General features: G+C 38.1%; 2 protein-coding genes across 2 annotated transcripts; one reads left to right on the top strand and one right to left on the bottom strand.

The window, feature by feature from the left end:
* Window positions 1-1,620: 1,620 nt before the first annotated feature.
* Window positions 1,621-5,214, bottom strand: LOC139633113 (boophilin-G2). Its single transcript, XM_071498544.1, has 6 exons — window positions 5,056-5,214; window positions 3,700-3,891; window positions 2,760-2,936; window positions 2,508-2,552; window positions 2,118-2,196; window positions 1,621-1,999 (listed from the first exon to the last, which is right to left on the bottom strand). The coding sequence occupies exons 1-6, from the start codon at window positions 5,120-5,122 to the stop codon at window positions 1,909-1,911; spliced, it is 651 nt and encodes a 216-aa protein (XP_071354645.1). The 5' UTR covers window positions 5,123-5,214; the 3' UTR covers window positions 1,621-1,908.
* A 1,000-nt stretch (window positions 5,215-6,214) lies between these two features.
* Window positions 6,215-16,700, top strand: ca12 (carbonic anhydrase XII). Its single transcript, XM_071498506.1, has 9 exons — window positions 6,215-6,972; window positions 7,376-7,396; window positions 10,134-10,313; window positions 11,486-11,628; window positions 13,603-13,698; window positions 13,777-13,840; window positions 14,165-14,322; window positions 14,494-14,620; window positions 15,287-16,700. Exons 1-9 carry the CDS (start codon window positions 6,909-6,911, stop codon window positions 15,937-15,939), a joined length of 1,506 nt encoding a protein of 501 aa, XP_071354607.1. The 5' UTR covers window positions 6,215-6,908; the 3' UTR covers window positions 15,940-16,700.
* The last annotated feature ends 2,861 nt before the right edge of the window (window positions 16,701-19,561 follow it).

The raw sequence follows: 19,561 nt of genomic DNA, 5'->3' as shown, positions 1-19,561 counted from the left end.
TTGTCTGGATCCATCTTGCACATGGTGGGCAGGATATCTGGTAAAGGTAAAGGTCCCATATTGAATTACAGTAGGAAGTGTCATTGCTTTGTTTTACATTCGTAGTTTGTTATTTTTTGCTTTCAAACATTCTGGACCTAAAATTACCTTCACAGATAACACTCCAGTTCAGGAGCCAACTATTTGATATGCAGCTGATTTTTATGACAGCGCTCCCTGGTCTTAAACAAAGGGGCATGACTGTGTGTGTGTGTGTGTGTGTTTTGATACGTAACCTCAATAACTTAAATGTTAGTTTTTGCAACACTAAGTGACTGATATGTAATAGTACTTAACAATATTGAACCACCACGGTTCAGTAGCAGACAACAGTCAACTGTTTCCACACATTTTGTGCCTTGGGGATGACATGTTGATGTGCCAGGCCTTCACCATTATTTCAGCATTGAAACCGACTCTTTGCTTGAGGCTATAGCTGTTTTTTCAAGGCTTTCTTCTGTGAGTTTCTCTAGCAGGTAGTGTATTGTATATTATGTACATTTGTTTTCACGCAGAACACATTTTGGCTGAAAAATGGTAAAATGTCAATACATGCACGTTAACAGTGGCCTGAATAGTGTGTTTGCATTATTATGGGAAATGATTATAAAGTACATAACATTAATTAAATGAACGGCTATATATGCTAATATACAGATTTTATTTATTTATGTATTATTATGAGACAGGAAATAACCCAGTGTGTGGGTAATAAGTAATCCAGCAATAGAGTTACTTTCACTCACTACGTTGGGTCAAATGAACAATTTAGCATTCTGGGTTAAATGGTAAAACCCAGCATTTGGGTCAAACCAACCCAGAATGTTTTCCGTCTAATAGTTAACCTCAAAACACCAAAACAGCTCTAAATATATGTGTTGGGCTTTGAATTGACACATGCATTCATATGACTTAAGGCAGTTTTCAGCAAATGGTTGAACCAGGCGATGATGCAATTATATTTTGGAAACAATGAAATTCTTATGAGATCACACAGTTAAAAACATTTACAGTGCACAAAAGAATGAGTATCTGAACTTGAAATGATAGTAGATATCTAATTGTGAATATTATTATATTCTTATCTATTATTATCTTTTTCTTAAGTATCTCTTACCGACATTTGCAGTTTTTTCTCTTGCACTGTCCACTTTGCTGCTGTAATACTGCAAATTTCCCCACTGTGGGACCAACAAAGGATATCTTAATCTTAATCTTCTGCTCCTGAGCTCGAATGTTTGTCTTAAACACCACTAGCAGTTTTTCCAAAATGTCATCTGAATGATAGATGTTTTTCTTTTAGGACTGCAATTCACAATTAATTCTATTAATAATTAATATACCAATTATTTCCCAATTTATCATTTGGTCTATAAAATTTCTTAGATCCTAAATTCCTTTGTCCAACCAACAGTGCAAAAACTAAATATGTGCACTTTCCTATCACATAAGACCAAGAAAAAAAGGAAAGCTGAAACAAAGATAATGGTTGTTTCTTCTTGAAAAATTTGTTCAGGGATTAATCAGTTCAGTCAATGCATTCATTGAACTGTTTGAGCTCTATTTTCTTTTTGATTACACTTGACTTCAAACAGATTTATTTAGGATTTAATGAATAAAAGCACATAAAGCTCCCAGCGAAAAAACAAAAAACAACTTAAGAATCATCACTTTGCACATGTCGTTGAGGTGAAACTAGATACAAAATTGAACAAAACTGTTATTGCTATTACATCTATCAGTAAAAAAAAATCAAAATTGGACTTAAATGTATAATCAGTTGATATGTTTGGCATCAACACTATTAGAGTTATAATATAAAATCAAGTTGGTAAAAACTCCACGTTTCTATTAAGGAGGCATGATTATCTATGCCATCTCAATTCCCTGCTCCCGAAGAGGTGAGTCAGATTTGGGGTCTTTACTCTTCCCTGGTGCCCTCTTCTTGGAATCCTTTTTCCTAAAGAAATACAATAACAAGATATTTAAAGGAGAGTATTCATTACCTGTAAGTAATGTTTTTGCTTTTCAGTTGTAGTCTGTCATCATTCTTTATCTAATACATGACGGAGACTTACTTTGACCTAACGGTCAAGACGATCACAGTTATGAGGATAGAGGCAACAATGAGAGCAAGCAAAACTCCACAGATGATTGCTGTTAAAGAGGACAACAGTGTAATGATGGTGAATCAGTGACCTTAACTAACTTCAATAAAAATAAACTAACTATATAACAACATTTATATGCAGATAGTTGTAAATAGTTAGATTCTGATGTAGAATGTGTAAAAACCAGTTTGGACTAAAGCAAATTCAACTAAAACAGGGATCTGCTAAGCTTATGTTGCCACTTTTAGTAGTATAATAACAAATACTTCATAGTATATTGGAAATTAAGTTTGTGTACCTTGTCATGGCTTTTAGCTAAATACAGTATTATACTGGATTCACTGTGTGTCTACTCACCAACAGGGGTGTCTGGCTCGTCCTCCTCCGGTTCATCACCATCATCTTCAAGACAATTAACCAATTAACATTAACATGTTGAAAAACGTGATTAAATGTGTCGTGTTTTAAAAATATGCATTGACTTTTTGATGTGTATATATATATATATATATATATATATATATATATATATATATATATATATATATATATATATATATTCATTTATTTATTTATAAGCAACTGTGTACATAAGAGATTTGCACTCACCATGGATTCCAGCACATGTGGCATTGCAGCTGTTATAGTCGGGAAATCTGTTTCCATTTCCGATGCAGCCAGTCCAAATAAACCGTTTGCATTTGTCATAAACAGAATTGTAATAGTACCTCAAATACTGACCACGACATTCACCTGCGGCCTTTTTGAAGTGGCAAGCTTTAGATTCTGTAAAGAGAAAACATCATCCTCATTACAAGTTGTCATAGCAGTGGCTGCATTCTATTAATAATTTCAAGATAGAAAAAAACAAAACAGAAAAGTGATTTATTTATGTCTAAACTATCTGGCTATCAAAAAGCAGAGTACTAGATGGTTAAAATTTTATTAAGCAGGCTGTAAAGACTTTGGGTGTGTTCATTCACATTTGTCTGGCAAAAGTAGTCCTGCTCTTTCACCACTTGGGGGCGTATCACTTATACGCAATTTGACACTTGTCTTTAATACAGCTTCTGAGGAAATACAGTAATTACATGTGAAAAATGTGAAACTGTAAAAATCATCAGTATTGACAAAATGGTATTGCCACTGATAACTTGTAAGCTTTGTGGTCATAATTAACATGGTGCACTTCAAGCATAACACAGGGATCCCTGACTAAAATCTGGTTGAGACTCAAGAAGGCCTCTGTCCCTCTCTCTCTCTCTCTCTCTCTGTTTCTGTCTCTCTCTCTTTCTCCCTTAGTTTCGATGGAGGAGGCTTGCTGATGATGTAGTGTTTCCTTTCATGATCCTTTAGGTCATAAACCGGAACCTTATTAACAAGTTCATGGTCCAAAGTCCTCAGAAAGACTGACATATTTTCTTAGTCTGGAATCATCTAGTTTTCTGCGGTTTTTGAAGTTACATTGTACATTTAAAACTGAGGGTAAGTGGTTAAACAAAATCAACGATTAGACTTCTCTAATTATAAATGCATAAAATCATCTTACCATCCATGGGGTAGATATTCTCTGCATTGGCGGAACAGTTTCTTATGCACTCTCTTTCATTTTCAAAATAGTTGCCATTTCCTCCTGTACCTCTGTATATGAAGGGATTGCACTGATCTTTGGCAGGATCATAATACAGAGCAAAAATGAAGCTTGAGCCTTCACCTTCATCAGGGGGCAAGTGACAGAAATCTGTTGGATGATAAAATTGTACTGCAAGTTAGAAAAGTTTTATATGCACAACGATTTTGTTTTCAAGCAATTATACGATTAGGTGAGAAGTGCTCTTGGCTAATTACAGAGTTAGCTGTTGAGATGACCGTTGTACAGTTACTGCATTGTACAGTATAGGCTTCAGTAGAAATCGTCAAGAGATACCACTGATCACATAACTAATGTTTAACTAACCTCATCACCAGAGACCCACTCCCTGTTTTTATGACAGCAATAAAAAATGCCATTTGTCTTCCCACCCTTCATATATTCACAAATGGGAAGTGGTTTCAAATGGTTCTTATGGCAATGGGCAAAATACACTGGATTTTGGAGGGAAAGTAACTAACTAACAGACCACTCCTGCCTGGATCCTCCAAATTTGGACCTTACCAAGCATTTACAAAGTTGTGAGGCAAGAAGAAGTTGCAGGTTGACATAGTCTCAGCTCATCACGCTCAACAGTTGGCTCAGACAGAAATAATCTCAGTGTTTAAAAGTTTGGAATTATAAGGAAGGAACTGTCCAGTCATCTTAGTACAATCACTGGATGTGTGTAAATAACATTTCCAGGAAAGTAAATGGAGCTTTTCTTTTTTTGGTCACAGCTAAAGACAATCATTGTCGGCTTCAGTTGCAAGCTACAACATGAACAGACAGTAAAAAGGTAAAATGCAAACCTATCCTGCTGAGAGAAGCAATCTGCACTTGTATAACGAACCAAAACATTTTTTTCTATCAAGTCCAAATATGCAGGCCTCACTCATATTGTGTATAATTAAGCCCCGTTTATTTGGTCCATTGTAGGTCCCCACATTACAGGAAAACAGATGTACACGCCAATGTAACCACCATGTTAGCCTGAAAGGGCTGAAGGTGAAGCTTTATCTCCTCGATTGAGTTTCAGTGAAACTAAAACATTACATATAAGTGAAATACATGAATCAATAATAGACAAAATATGTAATCCACAATATTTTTGCAATCATGTTTTTAAAAAAACAGCAATTTAAAAAAAGCAGCAATACATTTGGCTAAAGATGAGCCTGTCCAGCTCCGTAAAGGAAACCTTGGGTCCATAAACAGATTTTTGGTAATGGTTTTAAATGAAGAGTAATTTAAGAAGAAAGTAGTTTGATATACCTGGAATTGTTGAATGGCTGATGTGGAAGGCAGCAAAAACCATTCCCCACAACAGCAGGTGCTTCATCTTGCTGCTTGTCTTTGTGCTGCCTTTCCTGGAATGAGTGACGGTTGTAAACTACAGTGGGAGTGGGTTGTCATTACTGACCTTTGAACGGTCATTTCCCTAATGGTGACACCCCCAATCGAAACATATGTTAACAGTAGGGTTAGACATCTTCCTGTTTTTATTACTCTTATCATGGGCACCTAATATGCATACAGCACCTAATATGAAATAGTGTGTCATAATATTGCTATTGTTGAGTTATATTTGAAACATCTCCATATTTGTGTATTAGTCTGGTAGACTGAGGGACAGTCTACCATGAGCCGCGAATGAAACCTAACCTTTTGCAGAGGTCATGACTATAGAGCACTTTTAGTGAGGTCAAATTCCCCTGTCATAGAGTTACCTGAGGGAGTTGCTCTATCCTCTGATTTTGTCATTTTGGATTAAATATTCACATCGGTTTCCTATTCTCACAGTGTAAGACTTTGATCTGTAATTTGTCATCATGAGCCAAGGTAAAAGAAAAAACTGCTTTCATATTTTTTTCTATTATGATAGTGTGATAGATAGATTACAAAATCAAAAAAAGTTTAAGGTGACTACAGAACACATGAGTGAGCTGTCATTTTTAACTTAATTGTCATGTATTTTCCCCATATCTATGTATCTTAACCTGTTACCAGACACAACCATTTTTGTGCACAAGCCCCCAAAAATAAAATGCCACAAGTCTGAACCAATTCTGCGTCAACAGCTGTTGCAGTGATATCAAGATGGTAAAATGCTTTGCAGCGATAGAATCAGGTGACACAGGGCTTTCAAACAACCTATAATTTGTCAAGGTTATGTGAAGATTGAGTGTGGTGTTGTTCAGAGTCTGTCTCCTGGGCAACATGTTTCCCTGTAGCCTTAACCTTAACCTAACCCCACCTTATACCTCACCCATCCAGTTGTCTTCAGAGATGCTTAATGTGACCCCGACCTTTCCCTTGACCTAAGCAGTTATCATCTCTGCTATGCTTCATCATAATGGCAAACATAATTTGTGGGAGGTAAACTCAATTGAAAGAGATCAGACTTTGACACAAGACCCATTCAAATCAAAGGGCGTCTAAAGTACCAATTTCAAAGTGTCACATGGGTCGGACGGTGCATTTTAAAATGTTAAATGTTAACGCACTTCACTGCATTTTAAGTCCATAGTGGCTGCATAGTGGGCAGAAAAACTGTCCACTTTGAAGAAAGGTGCTAAAAGGGAAAAAATGTAATATTGCAAGGTGCGCTGTCTGTGGAGTCTCTGGGTGCACAGCAACTTATTCAACTACATTTGCTGTTTGTTTTTTTTAATCAAAAATGGTGACCCCCCATTAGTAGTTTTCATAGTGACAGAACACACAGGTAGTAGTGAAAAACATGTGGAGCCGTCACAGCTCACCTGTCAATAGTTGGTCAACCTGTGAGTTTTTGGACGTCACAGAATCTGAAGCCTCGCACATTTTTTTTTTTTTTTTGCGTAACAAGGCGCTCAGCACTTCCTTTGATCCCTCGGTCAGATCCGAGCCTGAGCCCGTAATGAGGGACTCCGCTTGGATGCGGTCGCTTCTGTTGAGCTGTCACTCTCCGGTGACCAGACGACTCTGGAGGCTGGTTTTTGTTGTTGCTCTGACGTCAGTTTGAGCTACAATGAGGCTGACAACATGGGTATAAAAGCCCGTTTGGAGGCTGGCGCTGTGGTGCCTCCACGCTCCTGCTGCGGGTTTAACGTCAGGCTGCTACGCGAGGGTGGGCTGAGGGGACCGAGATGCACTTCCCGGGCTTCACATCTGTCGTTTTATTACAGATGACCTTCTGCGCCGTACTTCATGGTAAGATCTTTCATGAATGCACAAAGTAGCCGGTTTAAAACAAAAAAAAAAGTTTTCAAGCACGTTTAGATTTGTGTTCATTAGACAGAAGAAGAAGAAGAAAATAGTTTAGATTTTTGGGGCCATTTAGCACTTGGAAGGTCTTGAGCAGGAGGGATGCTTCACGGCAGGTGTCTCCACCCACCTGCACATTCTCTTTCTGAAGAATAAGGGTGAAGTTAAATGGGACAATTTTTCTCTAAGACTAAAACATTGAATGTTTGTTTCAGATAGTTATAATTTTATTTAGTTTTATGGATGAAATTGCAAAATATTACATTGCATCCTGTTGCATATGTGTACTTGCATGTCTGATTATTATTTTAAATATGCAGTGGAACATTTTTTTTTTTTTCTGTTTCAGGTGCCACTTGGACATACAGTGGTAAGTCTGATAATTTTGTCGGAAGAGACAAATAAAGATAGAAATATAGTGATAGAAATATATATTTTACATCAAGTTTTCACCTTTGGTGCATTTGCAGTCTTAGTCCAGGTGCATTTGTTTGCCTTGGTCACTCACAGTGGTATTACCCTTAAACCAGTGTTAACTAATTGAGTGTTGGAATTCAATTTGATGCAACTCTCTGCTAGGCAATAGCTGAGTCAGAGATATTGTTGTTTTGCACCCATAGCAGTGCTTTGAGCTGGCAATACCAACACATGCAGTGCTCTCTGATCAAAATAAAAAAAAAAACCTCTGCGGCCTCTCTTTGACCCCCGAACACAAGTAGTGCTGACCACCCTCCTGTCACCTCCTGTAATTGTAGAGTTCATTATAGACTCTGGAGTCACAACATTTCAGAAGTGGCTGACTGCCTTTGCCTCATGCCTTAAGGTCTATATGCAGGGACTTCTTGAGCCATGACTCTCTCTTACATAAACTGTGCTCAGAGCATGACCTCCTGTCATTGTGTCATAGCTACTCAAAAGTATGTTGCATTCGGCGGCTGAATGTTAAAACCAATAAGTAGGCAGGTGCAGCAAATCAACATAATATCACTATTCTTCCAAATTTTTTGGGCAAATAATTTTGATTGTTACAGCCATTGGGGACAAATTTACTGTCCTCTTTTTAAAATAACTTTATAGCGTGCAAATTCTTTTATGCAGACACATCAAAAAATTTATTTTCTCTGCACAGTAATTTATGGTCAAAAAATTAAAGTTAGACAAAACTTTGCTTCCTTAATTCAAACCTCTGAGACAGGTTGATCCACTCTGTTTTTATTAAAGCAGTGGTTGGCATTAATGGGAGCAAATGGTCCTTTGCAGAAACACAGTTGTTCATCTCCTACCTATCCTTCCAAAAATGCTTAGAATACAGGAATAAATACAACAATCATATAATCCCAAACATTTTTAATGACAACACATTAAGTTAATTATTAATTAAACTGGAAATGTTTATGATGATTATTGAGGAAAATAATTGATGTAATTATATTTATATTTATATTTATAAATTGCTGGCATTGCGTGTGTATATATACATATATATATATATATATATATATGTGTGTGTGTCTGTGTGTGTGTGTGTGTGTGTGTGTATAGATAGATAGATATATACATTTATAGACACACACACACACAACTTCTGTCCTCCTTCTAAGTGCAGTGTAGTGGATTTCATCCTCACTTACAGGCAAACACTCGAGAGGCCGTGTCATAGTAGTCAGTAGTCTGGAGGGCTAGTAGCACTTTCTCTTGACGGGAGCACAGCTGAGTCATACGATTTATCTCCACCTCAACACTCCACCCTCTGGCAAAGGACAAACAGTGAACCTTAATGTGGGAGTAGAAAAAAATGATGTTGATGACTGTTCAAGTTTTCTCAACCTGCTCTACCATTGATGTTGTCTTCAGCGGTTTATTTTGCAGAAAACCTTGTATAAATCTTCACATATAACATTCCCTTTACATAGAAAAGGCCACTTATTTAAGAAATTACCCAGCCATGTATGTTCTACCAAGGACTGCCAAGGGGCCACCAAAGGCCACTGAAGGCCATTATTAAAGGGCAGGCTGGGTCTAATTAAAACTTTCTTTCTTATTTTAGGGAGTGTTTGCCTCGATTGAACTATGACTTTTGCTTCAAACAAGTAGTCAGTGATTTCACAGCTTCACTTGATGCCTTTTGGCATGTCTTGTACAATCAACCCATTAGAAAGTGACAGCCGGGTTGGGGGCAGGCTTCATGCTGCATCATTCATATTTAACCACGGTCAGCTGGCATATGGTGAATGGTGGGTTTTTAGATTAATTCAGGACAGATAATGAATTAGTTGTAAGTATGCAGAAGGGATGAGAGCACTGGTACATTCAGGGCATTTTGTATTCCACCACAATTATGTTATTTCAGATTTGATAGGGTTCATTCATTGCAAACTATTAGCCTCACTTTATACTGAGCGCCATGTTTGAGAAGCTCAGTATGGAGTATTGCACTTCAGTCAACACGCTGAATGAAAACATCAGAAATTAAGAGCTTCCTGATTTTCTTGTCAATCAATTTAGCATCACCATTTTCTCCTCTATTGAATTATTTCAAAGCCCTTGTGCCTCATCTCCTTTGCACAGAGAGACACCCTCATGCAGCTGAGGTCACTGTGTAAACTGCATGACTTGATTTGTAAATGTGGCCATTTTCACTGTCCTGTGCTTTATAGAAACCTCTCATTTGGAGAGAGACAGTGTTCTCACTGGCTCTCCCCGCAAACAACAGCCTGGTTCTCACTCTTACTGCTTTGGAAAGGGCCAAGAGCAGAGCCTTTGGCCTCTCCCATGCCGCCTTGTACATAGATAATAATACTTCACTTTGATTATAGATAAAAAAGTTTTGTAAGCCAGGACAAGCCCTGGCCCTCTTTGCAGCCATCCTCTATTCAGTTTCACTCTGGGGCACGTGCATTTGCACATTTGCCTTTTAGAGTAGAACAGTTTAACATTTGAGAGGACAAGCAATGAATCCCAAGTACAGCTGAGGGGAAACACACTTTTTGGATGACTTAGACTATAAATAGTTTCCATTGTACAATATATTAAAATTGTGAAAATCAAGTAGCAGTCATGTCTCAGAGGTGTTTTATTGATTATGGTTTACATTCATGCTGTTGCAGGGCCAGATGGAGAAGACCACTGGTCCAAGAATTATCCATACTGTGGTGGAACTTTTCAGTCTCCAATAGACATCAAGTCAGAGCTGCTGAGGTTCGACCCTACTTTGCGTCCAATTGGGGTTCAGAACTACAACCTGTCACCAAATGAGCAGCTCACTCTTGGAAATAATGGACATTCTGGTGAGTGAAAATCAACACTGTTGTCCACAAAACATGTAATCATGTACAATACTTTAAATTTAATGTGTACTTTAACCTAATTTTATCTCAGGTAACAAAACTGTGTATCAAAATAAGCAAGTATTTAACAACATTATGTTTTGTTTAGCTCAAGATCTAGAACTTCTTCAAATCAAAGTGATGAACCAGTCAACATGTTCATTAGAGATGGCCCCACATAAACGTGGAGGAGTCTGTTCTTGCCGTAGAGATCTAATTTCTGGGTCATCCTAAAGAAAATGATAGGAGGATCTCCTTTCTACATCTGCCACAGCAATTTTCCATAATCACTCTCTTATTATCTTAACTGTCCTTTTACCCAAAGAAAGAGCTCCATGTTTAGTCTGGGAAAATATGAGCAGGGATTAGTCATCTGCCCTGCAACTACTGGGTCTGATGCATCTTCACAAAAGAACTAAGCTTCAGTTTAATGCTTTATATCTATTTATATCATAGTCGTAAATTTTATTGTTAAATATAGCAATAAGGACATGAATAACCATGCCCCTGTGCCACAGAAAAAACATGTTTGGATGGCTTAGGCAGATTAAATATGATTACTCATGCATTCATTCTGCTTTGTTGAGGAAAGAAACTGTTTCAGTCAGAGGAAATTTAGGTAAACTTAAACGTCTGTCGCACAACTGGTTAGATTAGTTATATGTTAATTTAAGTACAATATTGAAACTGCTATTTATGAGGGATTTCAGTGTCAGCCACTGAATAGCTAAACATATATGTAATGTCTGCCCTGTGCTGGTGAGGATTCAATTGCTATAATATCTGTGTAAGCAAACTGCTTATATATGCATGCCTGATGGGCCCCAACGCCACAAGCTAAGTGGAATCATCATGACACGTCTGAAATAAGCTGACAAAGGTTTTCCGTTTATAAACATTCATCCTACACTGACAAACATGTAAAAAGTGCCCTGCATCACTCCATACAATAACATAAACATAGTTGCATAGATTTTACAAAAGCACTTTGGCAGCACTAGGCGTGCCCCACTGACTTCCTCGGTTTGGATACAGGTAAAGTTGATGTTTCTTGATCCCCTCATGTTAACTGAAGTAACCCCCCTATCCTGCTCTTTCATGTGTGTTGGGGTTTCACTTGTTTTGATCCACAGTGCAAATCTCCCTGCCCTCTAAGATGCACATCTCCAGCCTGCCTCATCGTTACACTGCAGCTCAGCTTCATTTCCACTGGGGCTCCTCCAGCAGACCTGCAGGCTCTGAGCACAGGGTGAACAGTAAGCAGTATGCAGCAGAGGTAAACAAAGCATACAGTACTTCTTACTACCTTCTACTGATGTAAAAGACAGTGGTGGAAAGTAACTAAGTACATTTACTCTAGTGTTGAACCTAAGTACAATTTGAAGGTATTTGTACTTTCTTGAATGTTTCCTTTATTTTGCACCTTTATTCATCTACACCACTAAATTTCAGAGATAAATTTTGTATGTTTTCACTTGTAGTTAATATAGTTAATACAAGAAGATTTTACATGTAAAACAGTTTATACAATGGTATGCATTGTTATTGGATATACTACTCAACAACAGATAACTCCACAAACAAACAGCTCCACCCTGAATGGCGGCGTTTTGCATGAGTACATTTTGCTAGTAATAACATAGCTCAGTCCATTCATTTAAGTAGGTCTCTCAGTTGTTTGCAGCGTCAGGCAACAACGTCTCTGACTCCAGACAAATGATCTAATGCTTCATGACCTGAACGTGTGACATTTGACTGGCAGAGAAATCAGAGCCACTGACGCACTTCAAGACTTGCAGACACTGCTTAAGCTTAAGGAACTCTCCAGAGTTCTGCGTCTGCAAATTACTGTTCCAGTTTCTCGACACTGTGGCAGGCATCCAGCTTTATATCTACACGTTAGACAATGTCGGAGAACACTTATAGTACATCTTCCATTTTATTTGCAATTGACTGTAACAAACAATTGGATGCTTATATAAAACACATTCTAATTAAAGACAGAAGTTTTTAACAATGAAAAGGTTCTAAGTCTTTAAAATCTTGACTGCTGAGTTTATAAAGCCCTAAGGTCAAAGTTGTTTTTTTTTTCAATAACTCATCCCTCCAATCAACTTGTTTTGTCACTTAGTTGCAAACATTAAAACGAAGAGGCATCATCTCAGTCGGCCTCAGCCAGCGTGCCTTATTTTTGGAGGGTTTAAAGGGATTAAAGCGCCAGACTATTATATGCTTTGGTTTTCAACCACCTCTGGAAAGGCGTGGCTGTCTGTGCTGTTTAATGTGTCAAGCCCTGTAAGCACTTTTCACACTCTAGTTTGCTGTTTTTAGTTTGGTGCTTTACATAAAGCAGAATATTTGCCTGTGACATCTAAAAGCATCTAAGAATCTCTTTTATGATATAAACTAAAATAGGAGTCTTTTTTATATAATTTGGTATCGTTTGAATCACAGTGGGTAGAGGCCGTAATGGTTACAACCTGGGTGCTCTTATGTGACCATGTCCCAGCTGCAGCAGAGCCACATATAAGGTGCTGTGGTTTGACCTGAGTTTCTGAGTGGACACGTTGAGAGCATGCATCTTTTCAAGTCTCTCCAGACTACAGAACCACAGCTCCTTGATGACATGTTATAATTGAGGGATGGAATGATGGGAAATTAAACTTTTCCCAAAAATAGTGCAAATGTCTACGTTTATTCCCAAGATAGAACAAAGACTGTAAATACAATTTCATCATATTTGACTGGAATGACCGACATGCCTTGGTGTTGCACCAAATATACAATACTGTCACCAAATCAACTCAGGGTCTGGTGTTTATGTATGTTGCTGTAATTCACGACCCACTGAGATAATAAATATTCAGTGTTTCTCATTTACTTTTCACTAATATTACATCTCCTGAACATCGCAAGCTATTTCCAATGATCACTTACAAAAAAAACATGTTTTAATTAGTGACAACAGTTCACTGTAAATTTGTGTTTATAAAAAGATAATTTAACAGAAATCTAAAGAGGTCAGAAAGTATAAAGATGTAATCTGTTATCTCTCCTGCATGATCCCTGAATCTTCACTGCATTGAGTTCAAATAAAGAAAATGATAAAGAGATAAAAGATTAAAATGCATTCAAATTTCTTTCCCATCATCCATGCAGTGCTGTTGATAACAAATTAGACCAATTCAACATGTTATTTGTTTTTTGTTTATTCCACAGGGTCTTGACTTATTCCTCTTTTTCTTCACAGATGCATGTGGTACACTTCAATTCAGACAAGTACCCCAATATGTCCATGGCAGTAGATAAATCTGATGGCCTGGCGGTGCTGGGAGTCCTGATTGAGGTGAGACATTGCAGACTCTGACGCAGCGACACGTGAATATCTGTGGAGCAGAACCATGTAACTATGTTTTCTGTACAGGTTGGTGAGTTCAATCCTGCCTTTGAACACTTTCTAAAGTTCATCAATGGGATCAAATACAGAGGTAAGTTTAAAGTGAAGTTTAGCCACAATAAATATTCAGCATAATCATGAGCATGAGTATTTAACAATATGAAACGCAGACACCACCAGTATTCAAGCTTTGTTCGTGACACCTCATCCACCCAAAATTATTGAAAACTTACTGGAAGAGCTTATGTAGGCTTTTCACACACACATAAACAAAAAGCTTTATATCATCTCTTTCTACAGTCAGAATCTCCATACCCTTCATCACCTAATTCATGTGGCTATTGTTGGATTTTATTCTGACAGACATAATTATTAAACAGTCACAAAATACTTCTGTTATTTATTTCACCTGCAGATCAGAGAGTGCAGGTGCCCGGTTTCAACATCAGAGCGCTGCTGCCTGAACGTTTGGATGAGTATTATCGCTACGACGGGTCACTGACAACTCCCCCATGCTATCCCAGTGTACTGTGGACAGTGTTCAGGAATCATGTGACAATATCTCACAAACAGGTGCTTCATCAATTAAAGTACAGCAGATTGAGCAGATTTGATTTAAGGATAAATAAGCCACTGAGAAACTAATGCTAAATTGATATTTCAGACAGTTCAATATGGCCAGTCCCTCATATTTAAACTTTACTGGCGTGGAAAAGTCTCTTTTGTTTTGTTTTGTCTTCACAGTTTCTGGCCCTGGCAACAACCCTCTACTCCTCCCATGCCCAGGACTCAGTCCCTATGCCACTGAATGGCAACTTCAGGAAACCACAGCCTGCCGACAGCCGAGTTGTCCTGGTATCATTTAAAGAGGGTAAGTATGGCCTTCAAAATGGGATTGCTTTATTGTTGGAGCATGAGTGCAAAGGTCACATAAACGATATAGCCGCTGCACTGCTTTGAAAATGGCGAAAAGACAGGTTTGGATGGTGTGCAGGGATTTTTTCTTTTATAAAGCACAGGGGCTGTCATGTGGGCTTTGGCTTGAATGCTATCACCTGCTTGTGGTCGAGCTTGTCATTCTCAATCATCTTCACAGTTGATTGACTTTGATGAGCTTGTTAGAAAGTAGGCCATCTTTTAAGGCACAACAAATTAACTGTCTCTCTGTCATACTGAGAATGTCTGCAGCCCTTAAATTTGTCTTTAATGGCTTACTTTTATGTGGTTGACTGGTTTACCACACTGTATGGTATTTAAATCCATATACTGCAGTACTAATGTGCATGCTTTCTTCATTCCAAAGCTTCCCTCTCAGAGCTTTGCTTTTCTAATGGCACATTTGTTTGGACATAGCAGTGTGGAATCCTCTGCTGTTAGCTTTCATGAGGTGCATTTAGCAGGCGTTGGCTTGTGCTTTTAGTTTATCGCTACAGGCAGTGCTGTTGCATGCTGGGCGTGAAGGCCCAACCTCGTTCCAGGGAGTGTCCCACAAGCAGGGATGTTTAACAAGTTGTGATTGGCTCTGTGTCTGGTGCAGGCAGAGGACTGCATGGTACTCTCTCACTCACATCTCCACTCACGAGGAAGCAAATCATTCAGCAGCTGCTGGTTGGCGACCTAGCAGACCTGGCTGATGAAGGGCTCTATCAGCTCCTTCCAAGTGGCTCAGAGAAGCTCCATGCTGGCAAGAAGAAAGACCTCAAGAACCACCAGAGTGAGACTCTGTCCAAGTCCAAACAACAGATGCTGAAGCCATCCCTGCGGAAGAAGAGCCAGACCAACCACTCTGTGGGAAAGTTAGGGCTGGCTGAAGACGCACTCTGCTACGTCTCGCTGGAGCAGAGAGTTTTCCATCAGCTCAAACAGTCCCACACTGAGAACCAGCTGGTTCAAGCCCTCAGAGATGTAGTATTCCCTGAGCTCAACCTTAAGAGCTACCTGGACTGTAAATCTGATTTAGCCCTCCCCACTATCAGACATATTGTCCGTGGACGGCCAACAGACGAGGTGCTTGAGTTGGATCGCTCGCTGACAAAAGCCTTGATGAATCAGAAGAAGACGTCCACAGCAATCAAGCAAAGTGTGCCAATGACAAAATATGGGAGCCTCTCCCCTGCTACTGTTTCCAGGAAACCACAAAGCCAGGGTTATCCACATCCTTGGCTTCTGCCAATGGAGTGGGAAGACTAGAGAGATTCCTGACATAGTTGAGACTTGCATTATGTCACTTTCTGTAGCAGACATCAGTCATGGGTCCTTCAATGAAAGACTAGTTTTCAAGCCATGCCCTGCATTTCTTTGACCAATGTTTCTCACGAACTTATTTAATATTTAAATTATTCTTTCCAGTATGTGCACATAATTAAAAGTTCTATCAGGAAAAAAACTTTTGTTGAGTTGATTTAAGAGTTGATTTACTGTAGTTATTGTTTTTGCAAACTTACTAACCAGTCATCACCAGTGACTGTGCTCAGTACTGTAAAAAAGGTTAAGCAAATCTGAATATGTAGATTTTTATCATGGGAATTTGCAAAAATAAGAAATGGTTTCTTTTTCACAATAGTCTATAGGTCTGTTTGCAAAACTTTGCCTCGCCATGCAATGCTTAAGAATAAACTGCTCCAAAGAACATATTCTGCACTTGGAAATCTGTATGCATCAAACTACATGTAAGACACAAACTATCTGGCATGGGGACATTTATAATGTTATACTGTATGCCGATTTCAGTTCTATTGTATGGTAACTGTAGAGCTAACTAGTAATTTTTGTCTTGCACAGTATAGAGATGCAGCGAGACCAAAGGAATTTGCAAGAGCTTAAGCGCTTTACATAACATCCCTGTCTTAGGCAATTTGTACATCTGTTCAAAGTGCCATTTACAGTAAGTAAGGAAACAGCTACTGTACAATACATAGGGAACTATTTTCAATAAAAGCATTATACCTAAATCATACATGGTAGATTTCTTCCCTACTGCATTTGCACCTTTCACTCTGAACTTGTAGAAATTGTATTATAACTTGCGATGTATTTTCTCCGCTACCTTTGTCCTTTGCGGGGTCACAGAAAGTTTGAGACTCTCTGCATACACAGGGCAAAATATGGGGAGGACAGAGACATACTATGATAGTTCACGTCTATACATTTATCTTCTATATCTATACATTACAGCATGTAAAGCATGTAAGGTTCTGAACTGCACATTTTTTAACAAAGCCAGAAGTCAGGTCAGTCAGTTTTTAGACCCCTGATGGAGCTTAGGTAGACAAAATTTTGTATAAACACTAAGATTTTTTCAAATCCATGAAACAGCTCTATTATCACGTCACAATGTCTTATATCAGATGTATTGATATGAATACATCCATATGTCTTATTCATAAAGACTTAAAGGAGCTATTTGTATGTTTTGCTAGTGCTACATAGCCACCGTGAGCAAGCTCTTTACTTACCAGTTTTTTCAAGAGCTTTATTCATCGTTGTATACAATACAAGATCTAACAAACCCTCCGAGGCAACAACCACACTAACATGTTTTAGTTTCAAAATGTGTCACTTCTACATTTAAGTTGTGTTCACACAACTTTTTGGCCGAGTTTTTGAGCCCCTGAAACAGAGACTTTCAGAAACACTGCTGACTTCCTTTTAGTTTGGAAGCTCCAGGGTTAGGTGGTAGTCTAGATGGGCAAAAACAGAAATCTTTGGAAATAATAATGCAGACACCTTCCTTATCAGTCATGACTACCAGTGGTGAATGCAACATGGATAATAAATAACAAGCGTTGCTGACATTGTTTTTGCTAACAGTGGCTGTACAGTTAAATTCTGCATTTTAAAGGTACATCTGCCTTTGCTGTTCCTCGTTTGTGTTTTCTGCAACTAACCAAATGCAGAGTAGACAATCTGCTTCCTGTTTTGAACAGCGTGCACATACTCAGTGCACATCAGTGATCATGTGATATGTGTTTTTAGGTGTGTAAGTATTAAAAGAGATTATTTATGATAGCATGTTAGCCTGAGCAACGTCACTTCTTCAGGGCAGACTGCACACTACAGTGACTCATTATTGGAAAGTGACGAGATGATCCAGCCAGCAGAAGAAAAAGTGATAGAAACAAGCAAAATAAGAACAAAATAAAAACATTTCTTGAGTAAACAGCTAAAGCTGGCTATGTAGCAATAGAAAAACCTACATGTAGCACCTTTAATTCCACTATGTACATGGATTAAAACATTCTTCTCAACTTCTCAACTAGTTAGGAAACACACATTTATACCAGCTGTGATTTTGCGTGTGTGAAGACATGGCTGGGCTATATGGCTGAGAGAATTTTAATGGTATCGTGTTAAATGATGCTGAGAGAAATTTGTGTCATGAAAAGAGTTATTTCTCATAAAGGTTCTTGAAGTTAATTTAATTGATTTACTTATTTTCTTTATGATTTAATTGTTTTCTTTATCTGTTATAAAAAGCCCTTAAAATTTTAACTCCTTTTCCTCGAATGGTACAATATATAGGGTGTCTTTCATTTTCACCTTCTTTTCTCTGTTTTTCTTTGCTACTTAGCTGCTCCTTCTTGGATGAACACTGGTATGTTGCTTTTCTGTGCACTTTACACTTTCATTTTTGTCATATGTTGTCTTCAACTTCATCTCACACTCGGGCAGCATTGAGAGATGCTTCCTTTGTGGGCTACAATCACCTTGTTTTCTGTTGTGGAGTTTTAACAAATAAGCAATGAAATAGTTAAAATGACATTTTCTCTGTCTCATTTTAATTCAGTTAACAAGTTAACAAGGGAAAAGAATAATTGCTCCAACATCAAAATCATGGCTCATCATCATTTAGAGCTAATCAGTTCCAAACTAAACCATCTATGGTGCATAGAATAGGTATAAAATGTAAATAGCTAATTTTTATTTCAACATTAAAACTACACCTTAATGAGTTATTGTTTTAATTCTTTTGATGTATCATAATTTATTGGTATACACATTGTATGCAAGCCCACAGACCAGATGAACGCATGGAGAAAAACAGTCCAATCATCACGTAATGCTTTCTGCCTCTGTTGCCCCCACGCTCTGCAGGTCTACTGGTTACCATTCTGGTGGGCTCTGCACTGGGACTTATTCTCATTGTCTCTTTAATATGCTGTCTATTAAGGCAAAAAAGGTAAGCAAAGGGTAAAAACAAGAAAAAAAGACCACATTCATGCTTTTTGACATTATGTTCTGTACATAATATTAAAAAAAGGGGTATTTGTCAAGCTCGACTAATCACAGCTGGTCAACTTGATGATTTCCATCATTAAGACTTTAGATAAAAGCTCATGAATGGCTTAATGACGGCTCAAACCTGGTGTATCACACACTTTTTGAAGATGTCTCTTTGTCTGAATCTCCCAAAACTGAAGTTTAACATGCTGAACTATTTTAGTTGGCAAAGTCTGTGTTTTCCTTGACTGATTTTAGAGGGTGAGATATAAATACATAAAGTTGACAATTGCAGAGGATATTTCAAGAGAATGTGTAACCTTAATTGAACCATACATCTAGAGTTTAAAAAGGGAGTGATGGCATTTATAGGGGTTGTGTCCTCATTAGTTGAGATTTTTGGGAATGTAGACTCACTTGTGCCACTCTTAGTCATCCATGACAGTGTGACATGTAAATTTTGAGCCCATTTTCTATAATTGTGGTTTTCTATAAAAGATAAGTGGTACCCTGGAGAATATTTTCTTTGGTTTGTGTAGCTGTGTAATTAGAGATTTTTATGGTACGTAGTTAAGAATACATTTGTGAATTA

This window comes from Trachinotus anak, unplaced genomic scaffold (assembly GCF_046630095.1).
Source record: "Trachinotus anak isolate AG129_WGS33_773 ecotype Australia unplaced genomic scaffold, CSIRO_AGI_Tana_v1 ptg000002l, whole genome shotgun sequence".
NCBI lineage: Eukaryota > Metazoa > Chordata > Actinopteri > Carangiformes > Carangidae > Trachinotus > Trachinotus anak.
Note: the sequence above shows the minus strand (reverse complement) of the source record. Positions and strands in the feature narration are given on the sequence as shown.